Source organism: Pyrus communis, chromosome 5 (assembly GCF_041283825.1).
Source record: "Pyrus communis isolate YQ-2024b chromosome 5, ASM4128382v1, whole genome shotgun sequence".
NCBI classification, from domain to species: domain Eukaryota; kingdom Viridiplantae; phylum Streptophyta; class Magnoliopsida; order Rosales; family Rosaceae; genus Pyrus; species Pyrus communis.
Genome location: NC_142569.1, coordinates 34,281,245 through 34,291,799, shown reverse-complemented (window position 1 = coordinate 34,291,799; position 10,555 = coordinate 34,281,245). Strand labels below are relative to the sequence as shown.

Below are 10,555 nucleotides of genomic sequence, written 5' to 3'. Positions count from 1 at the left end.
ATTAAACAGAGTAACTTACATGACATGAGTATACTATCAGCGTAACGTTTTGTGCTAATAATACAAATGTCATATGGACAAATTTAAACATCTCTTTATCTCGTACCTATAATACAAATATTATACGGACCAAAACCTAATCATTACAGTATTCCGGTGTCGTAAAAGTAATATAATTCAAACAACCATAGTCTTTTCTTCCTTTTTCTTTTTTCTTTTATGTCAATGTTTCTAACACAACCAAGTCATACAACTCAAAAGTACAAGTCAAAACCATATACTAGGAACCAAACTGGAGACACACCAAACACAGAGTAGTGAGAATGAGCGCAAGCTAAAGAAGAAGCAAATGTGTGAAAGGAGAAGCAAGCTTTTAGTTTTTGACAGATTGTATGCGGAAACTGGCAGAGTGTATCCATGGTATGATTGTGAAATGTGGTCTGACTGAAAATGTCACAATTACAACCGGACTGCTGGATTTGTATGCAAAGTTGGGGAGACTAACTTACTCAGCTTAAGATTTTCGAGGAGGTAAATAATCCGGACAAAGTGGCTTGGAATGCGATGCTTGCAGCCTATGGGTATGGGAGTGAAGCAATGAAGCTATTTGAAAGCATGCTTAAAGAAGGTGGGGAGCCTGATCATGTCACCTTCACACATTTGCTAAGTGCTTGTAGTCACTCGGGGCTTGTCGAGGAGGGGAAGAATGACTTCAACATTATGCCTCAAGTTATGGAATTGAGCCTAGGTTGGATCACTATTCATGCATGGTTGGTCTTCTGGGACGCTCGGGGCTTCTAAATGATGCTTACGAGCTGATTAGACGTATGCCAATGGGGCCAAAATCTGGGTATGGGGGGCTTTCTTTTCGGTGCTTGTAGGGTTTATGGTAATGCTAAACATGGGAAGGAAGTTGAGGAGAGATTATTTTCTTTGGACCCATCATATTCTAGAAACTATATCCATGCTATCCAATATGTACTCTGCAGCTGATTTGTAATATCCCGAAAATATTAAGTGACTTTTGGTCCATTAAATGATCTTTTACTTGAGACCAACCTTTGGAAGAAGAAAAACAAATATAACAGGACTTCCATTTCGTCTAGTTTCCCAAATAATAAAATTATTTTTAAAGGATTGTGCCAATGTTTGTCGGATTAGGTAGATTTTGGTATCTTGAGAAGATGTGGTGTATCCATAGAAAAAAAAAAAAAAAAAAAAAAAAAAGGATGCTTACGTGGGTAAGAAGGGATAAAAGGGAATGAGGTTTCTAGAGAACTCTCTCTCTTCTTGCTCTTCTCCAGCCGAAGGAGATGAAGTGATTCATCTCTTTTAGCTCTTAATTTGCCAAAAAGAAATTTGGAGGAGGCCAAGTGAGGATCCTTCCTTTGTCTCCATTAGAGGTATTTATTTCTTACCTTGGAAATCTATTTGATATTTGGTTTGTTAGCCCATGAAATAGTTTGGGTGAGGGTAGGAAACATGAAAGTATCATATTGCATGTTATAGTTTTAGAGATGAGCACCAAGTGCTTGATTAAAGTCCCCAATTAGCCTTGAATTAGGGTATGTTGTCTGGTATTTTGTATGAGCAGTGTGTGATGATTTTTCTTACTTATAGATAAGGAAGAGAAGGACAAGGTGACTACTGAACAAGTCGATGAACACCATGGTAGTTGTATCAAGAAATTGTGTTGAGGTAGGGGAATTTTCAACCATAAAAATATTTAGATTTTCCATTCTTACTTGATAAAGAATTGTTGGCATTTGAGCACTATTTCAACCTTACTTTAATGTTTTCCGTTTTCAATTATGTGAAGGAAGTGAAGCAAATATTTTTCTATGGGTTGATTTCTAATGATTTTAATTTTCTTCCTACAACTTTGGGGAAGTTTAAAATGATTTCAAAGGCTGTCTAGATTTCGTTCTTAAGTGCCTGCCTTTTATGTTACTCATTATGAGATTCTGAAGCATGCTAAGATGAATGTTTTCCGTTTTCGATTATGTGAAGGAAGTGAAGCAAATATTTTTCTATGGGTTGATTTCTAATGATTTTAATTTTCTTCCTACAACTTTGGGGAAGTTTAAAATGATTTCAAAGGCTATCAAGATTTCATTCTTAAGTGCCTGCCTTTTATGTTACTCATTATGAGATTCTGAAGCATGCTAAGATGAATGTTTGATTTTGAAAGTAGATGGAAAGTAGTATAATACCTGTGCTGTTGAGAATGTTGAGAAATGTATGAATGGGCACAATGACCCATGAAATTGTTAGATTATTGGCACAATGACCCAATGTTCCCCGGGGAAAGCTCCATCTATGGGTTGTAAGAATGAGTTATCAATGTGATAGATATGTGTGGTATATATGTTGGCCAAGTATATTACAATTCTTTCCAATCTGCTAATCACTTGTTTGGGATAAAAGAGAAATTTTGTGATTAGTTGTTCTATTGTTTCTTTTAATGACAATGGCTTTGTTGTTTTATGATGAAAGAAGTGTTTTTGAACTGTTTGTTGTACCGTGTTGTTATCAAAGCTATTTATGCTCTGAAACTTTGGTTTTCCTACCATCTGTTGCTTCCAAGCATTTTAGAGTATAATTCCATTGTTGGATTACGTAGTGGTGGATAGAAATTGTTTCGAATCATTGTTATCATTTTCGGCATGCACTAGAAATTTTAAATGACTACGGACTTATCGAAAAACCTCTCCTGGGCATTTTATGCTCACCCGTTTTTCTAAGAATGTATATTTCAGGTGGTGTAGGGTTGACTAGCTGGGTTTTGAGTTGCAGCTCTATTCTGGACTAGTAGAAGGGAGTCCAGACGTATCTTTTGGGTGAGCTGCCAAAGTATTTGTATGGTTAATCTTAGACTGTAAATGATCTTTTTGTTGCGTTGTAGACTAAGAAGGGGTAGGCCAAAATGGGTTAGTGTCTCTACCTACCTAGGCAATGAAAACCATGTGTATATATAATTACCTGTCCTTTGGTCTGTATAAATTATGCTCATGTACATTTTCATCAAATGACCTGAACACATTTTTCTTGTATGAAACCTTGAAGGTCTTTTGTGAACTTATTATAGTCTGTAAGGCTTAATGAATTGCCTTTGGAGAATCACTATGAACTGGGTTATGTTTAAAACTGTGGGTGATTATCTACTATCAAGGTGACATTCTGAAAATTTCAGATTTGTACCCTTTGGAACATATTCAGCTTTATTTCCAAAGTGACTTGGTGCTGCTGAAACTGTTTTTTTTTTTTTTAGAAAAACAGCAGCATGCCTGTTTTAGATTTAAATTTTCCTAGACTTCCTGAACTAAAAAATCAATGAAATTTTAACACAACTTAGTTTTATGTGTCTACTTTGGATCTGGAAATTTTCACACTTTTTGGTTGAACGAGTTTTTTTTGGTGAATTTTATGGTTCAGGTCGTCTTTGCAGTTTGTATTACCACAATAAGTCTTTAACTCTATTTCTTTAAGTTAGCTTTGTAGTTTTGGATTAATGTATTCGTTAAGTTTAAATTTTCTTTGACAAAATCTTAACGTAATATTGTTTTACACCCTTAAACAACCACTTTGTTCTATTTATTTCTCTTAATCTCACACCTCAAGTTTTGGGGTGTGACATGGTTGGTGGAGGGATGCTTCAAAGGCGAGGGCTTTGATGAAGGACAAAGGTCTCATCAGAAACCCTGGATGCAGTTTTATCGAACGCGGAAGTAAAATTCTTCGCTTTGTCGTGGGTGATCAATCTCACCCCGACTCAAATAAGATATACACCAAACTAGAAGAAGTGATTGGAAAGATCCGAGAAGCTGGATTTATGTCTGAAACAGAATGTGTTCTACATGATGTTGGAGAGGCGGTGAAAGAGGATCTGATTAGCAAGCACAGTCAGCTTATGATGGCTTTGCACATGAGGGTGGTTGTAATCTTTTCAGGTACGAGTCTTATGCTTCAGGTATTTGATAGATAAGCATTGTATGCATAATACATGCTTATAATTGAAGAATATTACGAGACCATGGTTGCATAGGAAGAAGATGAAAACCAGTATTTTCCAATTTAAAATGAAAAACTGAAAAGATGGTTGTGAATTCCAGTCTTTGACGATAAGAATTGAAAAGTAGGAGTTGCAGTTGTTGGTTAAGGGCACAGCAGGCATTGGGAAAAGAATTAAAAAATCAACATATAATAGTTTACATTTAAGCCATAAATGGTGTAATAACACATCAAGTTTTGGTTAGACATTGGAAAACAGAGGGGCATAAAGGCGTGCTGGCTGTCACGTGAGGGTGACATAGCTATGTGCACAATGCAGAAGCATAAATAATAATAGAAAAGCAAAGAAATAAAAACCAAACTACTAGCAGTACTAGCTAAGAACAAGTGCAAGATTAAGTGTGATAAACACAATCAGAGCATAAATAGCCTAAGTGCAGTCCAGTAGGACGAATACTAATTATACAACACCAAAAGGTGATCCTACATTTGTGTTGTTCTGTCAGAACCACCTTCAAAGTCCTCGTGAGCCACCAAAGCGCTTCTACTTAAAACCTGGAGGGGCGCAAAACAGAAAATGTGAGCGAGCAAAAACAAAGCTTTTCAAAATCATTTCACTCTCAAAAGTTATAACCCTTCTCCGTAAAACCTGTATAATTTCCTAGAAAATAGAATATATACATATATCTAAACCATACTCGAAATAGCAAAATCCACAAATATGCCATGTCAAATATCTGCGCATAAGATATAAGTAAACTAGGTGATATCAATCAATGCAAATGATATGTCAGCCGGAGTCACCTAATGTGACCTGTACGACTAAATCTAGAGCTCAAATCCATATCTCGACAACTATACCTGCACACGAGTCGGAACACCTAAAGTGGTATGTACGATAGGACTGGGTGCAAATAGGTACGCTCAAGTGCTACGATCATGTGAAGACTGTGCGAATAATCATGGGTCACCTACGAGTCAGAACCACCTAATGTGGTCTGTACAACAGGATTGTGCACCTAATTTGAATCCAAGATGAGCATATGGTGCGGGGGGTGAACATCACATGAAGGATTGTGCCTTAACTCTAGGCGGGAGCACTAACACCGGGATGCAGGTTTATGAGCTCTCAATGCATCTCACATAACCACTAATTCACAACCATAAATCTATAAACTTACCTGGCACTTACCTGTGCGTCCGCAGCACCAATCATAAATATATGCAACTACTAATGCATAATTAAATAGGCAGACACTTTGCATGGCATTTTAAAACATATAAACATTCAATTCGATTTTCTGGGAAAAACTCAAGTATATAGGTATATACGGAAAACCAAAAGCCCACTCACTGATATGTGGAAGGGTCGTAGCCCTCAAGTCTCGAGTGACTGCGCTCGTCCTCAGGATAGGTTTCACCAATATGCGAAACAACTATAAAAACATTAATTTAAGGCACATAACCAAAACTAGGTAACAACTTCTCATACTTTGCCACAACACTATATTTATTCTAGTAAAACCCTAAAAAGTTTGGTAGAAACTCTCCTAAAACAAAACAAACTCTTACACAAGTAATGACACTAACTAGGAAAGAATCATTATTGGCTTGGGAAAAACGTCATCTGTCTTGCACACCAGTTTTGGGGTCGATTTATCTTTTGGAAAATTCTGTAAAAATATGGGAAGCGTAGCTTTATCTCTTATCTTTCCAAGCATATATTGCACGCCCTTAGGAAAAATCGGGAAAGCCTTCAAATCATCATTATCCTACAGATGCACAATCCTGATGGGAAAACAACTTTTGTGGAATTGATTTGTGAAACTAGAATGAATGGCTCCATGGAAAATTATGAAATTCGGATACAACAATTTTCAGCCTCTTAGCTTCCTTCTCCAATTAGACTTGCATAAAAAATCCTCCGGAAACTCGAATTATCACCAAAAACGTTCTAAGTGCACATAATAGCTGAAATTGAGAAAAGGAAAGTAATAAGGTTCTTTTATAAACAATTCCTTAATAAAACCTAAGAACAATTAATATGAAAATATGATAAATAATGCATCTATCAGTGTCCCACAGAGGCATTTAGTAATTTTAGTGTGTGAGATAATAAAAATAAGGGTGAAGAACAGTAAAAACGGAGGCACATATTCCTTTCCAATAATAGAAGATAATCATCATTTTCTTTCGATGAAGTCGTGCACCAATTTTTTATTTTATTTTATTTTATTTATGTATATCGAAAGTTTTTCGGAGATATAACATTTGAGAAATGATAATAATAATTATGTATTACTATTGGTAGTATTAGTATTTGAGGAAATTTTGTCTTTGACAACCATACCGCGAATCTTGTTAATGTAATGTTACAAATGTACACAAATTATGATAAACGACAGCGTGTTTAATGTAATCAAATAGCAACCTATACTGTACCTGCATGATATGCACAAGACCTTTCATTCAAAGGAAAAACGAAAGCATACACATAAGATCTTGGATGTAGAGATGCATGCTTTTAAACATTCAACAGTACTAAGATTTTTTCCCCTCCTCTTTCCATCATTTTCCATCCTCTTCTCTCACATTCTCTATTTTATTTTTCTCTTTTTATAAAAAATTAATATAAGATGTTAACGTGGTTTAAGTGTGACTGTTCAAATAGGAGAGAATGAAAGGACAGAGAAAAAAAAAAAGGAGAGAATCTCACTCCTAACAAAACAACACCTGACACCCAATTATGTTTTTGATCCACTTTTTGGGTCATGCTTAAACAAGGGGCACCATAAAACAAAGACCATCATTCACCAAGGATGCTGTATTAGGAAACAAATATGAAAATGGAACTGGTGAATCCAATGGGCAAGATAGAGCATTTGCCCTTTCAGATGCCAAAATAAATCATATGAAAAGTAAAAAAATGATGATTTTCCCAAAGAGTAAATTTTTCGCTTCATTTCCATTCCCTTTAGTTTTGTTTCAACAGTAAACATCCTTAACTCTGCAATAACATATAACAAAGTTACACTTTCTATAATTTTCTTGAAGCAACTTGTACGAAATAAGTTGATTATATGTGACGTTTGAGTCTAATAATATCAATATATTATGCGAAGACAAAACTTACGCATGACATATTATTATTACCAAAACACTGTAAATCCATTTCATAAGTCATTTTCCTATTTATTGTCCTCACCAAAACTAAGCCATCAGTCACGTGGCATTATTTCCCACCGAAACTTATTAACTTATTGCTAGGGTTTTGCCTCCTTACTTGCAGGGAGCTAGTGGAGCACCGCAGAGACAATCATTCCCTAGAAACGCCGAAGCACCAAACTTGGTGGCCGGAAGCGGTCCGCAAAGATGATTGTGGCTGACGTTCAGTTTCTCCAGCCCTGAAACTCCACTCGGCACCTTCCCGAAAACCAAATTCCTCGACAAATCCAAATACTTCAACGTCTTCACAATCCTCAACTTCTCCAAATCAAACTTCAACTTATTCCCAGAAGCCCAAAACCCCACCAAGAAATCGGTCCTGTTCAGCAGCCCGACTGGACTCCCCGAAATCTCGTTCTCCGATAAATCGATGTAATCGTAGAAATACGTCTCCGCCGGCTTCCAGTTGTCCAATTTCAACTTGATCCCACACTTTGCGAGCTTCAGAGAGTAGATGATCGGCGACGACGTCACCCATTTTGGAATTTGCTTCAGATGGAAGCTGTTGTACGACAAATCCAGGGACTCGATGCCTCTCACGCTCAGTTCCGGAAAAGGGTCGGTGAGGTAATTACGAGAAAGATCGAGGTTGAAGATCTTGGTCAGATTCGCGAACTTCTCAGGTACGACACCGGATAATTTGTTGCTAGAGAGGTTGAGGGTGTCGAGGGCCTTGAAATTGCCGAGAAAATCAGGGATTTGGCCGGTCAGGGCGTTGTGGCCGAGCTCGAGGTAGGCCAGTTTTGGCGCCAAAGCGGAAATTGAAGCTGGGATTTTCCCGGTAAAGTAGTTGCCGGAGAGTCTGAGGACTCGGAGCTCCGGAAACGATGTGAAGAAATCGGGGATGGGACCCGACAACCCGTTTTGCTGGAAGTTGAAGAGGGTGAGGTTCTTGAGGTTTTGAATGCCGGACGGGATCGAACCGGTTAAGATGTTGCCGCCAAGGTTGAGCTGGGTGAGCCGGGTCAGCTTGGAGATTGAACTCGGAATTGGACCGGTGAACCGGTTGTAGTAAAAGCTGAGTGCTCCGAGTTGGGTTAAGTTGCCGATTGTGTCGGGTATTCGACCCGAGAGCTTGTTGTGTTCGATGTAGACGAATCGGAGGTCGGGTAGTCCGAATAGGAAATCCGGGAAGGGACCCGAGAGGTTAAGGTTTTGGAGATAGATGCCGTTCAAGAATTTGAGTTTGGAGAGGGAGGGCGAGATTTTACCGGATAAGTAAGTAGTGGGCTTGTCGGGTTGACCCGAGAGGGAGAGGCTGGTGACCCGGTTGTTGAGGCAGTTTGTACCCGCCCATGTGCAGCAGTCTGTACCCTTTATCCATGAGCTTAGCTTGTTAGATGGGTCGGCTGTGATGGCCGATTTGAAGGCAAGCAGACCCGCTTCGTCGTCGACGTGGCAGGCTGCGGAAACGGGGTTCATGCAACGGAATGTGAGGATAGCAAGGAAGAGGAAGGGGAGGTTCTTCATGCTCAATATTATCGTTTCTGAGACAGCCGAATATGGCAAAAATGGAAAGTTTGGGGAGTGAAGTAAAGGCAAAGAGATTTTTATAGGACATAAGACATGAGACAAGTTTGACTTTGATTCTGCTGGATTTGACCAAACTTTGCACTTTTCTGAGTTACGTGATTTATACACGTGCCCCAGAGTGCAAAGTAAGAGAGCTTATGTTATGCGTGCAAATTATTATTATTACTCTAAAAATTTCATTCTACATTTATTATAAATGTATTGTTTTTTAATGATAAAAAATTTGGAATGTCAAATAAAATTTTTGGAGTGCTAATAATAATTTTTTTTGTGTGAAAATGAAACTAATTCCTACAACTTACATCACGTAATACTTACATCACGTTACGTTTTGTTGTATTAGTGGACTTTCATGTCCCAAGATGTCTATCCAAATCCTAAGTTAGATACATTGAAAAATGGAAAAGTGAATTTAAAATCAAATAATCTTTTTTTACTCAAATTCTCTTCCCATTAAAGTAGTCTAACTTCTTCTCCCAAATTAGGAAAATGATTGATATGTAATCGGTTTATTGTTACATGATATTTTTTTTTTCAATAATACATTGTTATGTGTAAATTTTTCTTCACATAATAATGTGTTAATGAACAAAAAAATCACATGATTGTAAACTCATTCTATGTAAGTTGCTTTCTCACATCAAGTATGAACATAATCTTATGGTATTATCTGCAATTCTAAAAGGTTAAGAGACGCGATTAAGATGGAGTTAATCAAATGGTCAAGCTTGTCAAAAAAGAAGAAAAAATGGTCAAGCTTATCGGCTTACATCTATATGTCGGTTGGATCTAGATCCATAATATGTGGCTACTTGCTTCTAACTAAACACCTCTTCTAGAATACCCAACTTGTGGCTGACAAAAATTTACATACCAATAAAGCTAGGATTCAAACCTTCAGCTGGTGGTTCAGTGGTTCAGTGGTTGAATGTATATTTTAAATTTGTATTTTATAAGTTATGTTTTGAATTTGGTTGGTGCGATGCACTAGTTCATCACATTGTTAATGCTAGTGCATCACAATGGGAGTTGAGGCTTCTAGTTTAGACTCTCTTCATCTTCCTACAACAAATCAACAATCCTCCAACCATGTACACGACGATGAACAATAGACAACACATTATTCAGCCAAACGATGGGCAATATCATTCCCTTGAGCTAACATTGAAGCCACATTTACACTATATTCACAAAAACAACTCATCAATTCAAGAGAGGGTTAGATATTCAAAAAGATAAAAGATGTAAATGAGACAATTTCAAAACCTCAAGGGTGTAATGTGAGAAAATTAGAACTTCATGCCTCATTTTGAAAATAATGCCAAACCTAAAGGGTGAACAATGTAATCAAACCTACATTTGTTTACGGAACCATGAGCTGGTAACCCAGTGGTGAGAGCGGATTGCGAGGCTTCCTTCAAATTAAAAATTGGAGGCTTTGGGTTCGAAACCCATTACTGGTGTGAAAGCCAGACTTGTGGCTAGGGGAGGCTAAAATACTTTTGTGAGCCTTCTCTGCCCCTGGAAGAGGTGGATAATCATGACTTGCCACCAGTTGTTCCCCTTTTTAAAAAGAGAAAAAAAAGAATATTTGTTTATGGGTGCTGCTCTTCACACATACATTTTTTTTTCGACCGTCTGATTGAATGATTTTTTTTTCTTCTTAAAAAAGAGAATAATGGATGACAAACCACGATTATCTACCTAGTCCGATTGAATGAATTGAAGATAATAGAAAAAACAAAAAAAATTAACCAAGACTGGAAAGATAAAAAAAATCTGCTAA

At 37.4% G+C, this 10,555-nt stretch overlaps 1 protein-coding gene and 1 long non-coding RNA gene across 2 annotated transcripts; one reads left to right on the top strand and one right to left on the bottom strand.

Moving 5' to 3' along the window:
- The first annotated feature begins 1,244 nt into the window (after positions 1 to 1,244).
- LOC137721982 (uncharacterized) lies at positions 1,245 to 3,120 on the top strand. The gene is made up of 3 exons (XR_015963190.1): positions 1,245 to 1,403; positions 1,621 to 1,698; positions 2,760 to 3,120. It is a non-coding gene; the product is annotated as an uncharacterized LOC137721982 (long non-coding RNA).
- A 4,009-nt stretch (positions 3,121 to 7,129) lies between these two features.
- LOC137725898 (uncharacterized) lies at positions 7,130 to 9,014 on the bottom strand. The gene has a single exon (XM_068464735.2). It carries the CDS (start codon positions 8,704 to 8,706, stop codon positions 7,291 to 7,293), a length of 1,416 nt encoding a protein of 471 aa, XP_068320836.2. The 5' UTR covers positions 8,707 to 9,014; the 3' UTR covers positions 7,130 to 7,290.
- Positions 9,015 to 10,555: the final 1,541 nt, after the last annotated feature.

What these genes read in the sequence shown, in the direction of transcription:
- LOC137725898 (XM_068464735.2), bottom strand. Translation starts at nt 8,706, where the DNA reads ATGAAGAACCTCCCCTTCCTCTTCCTTGCTATCCTCACATTCCGTTGC.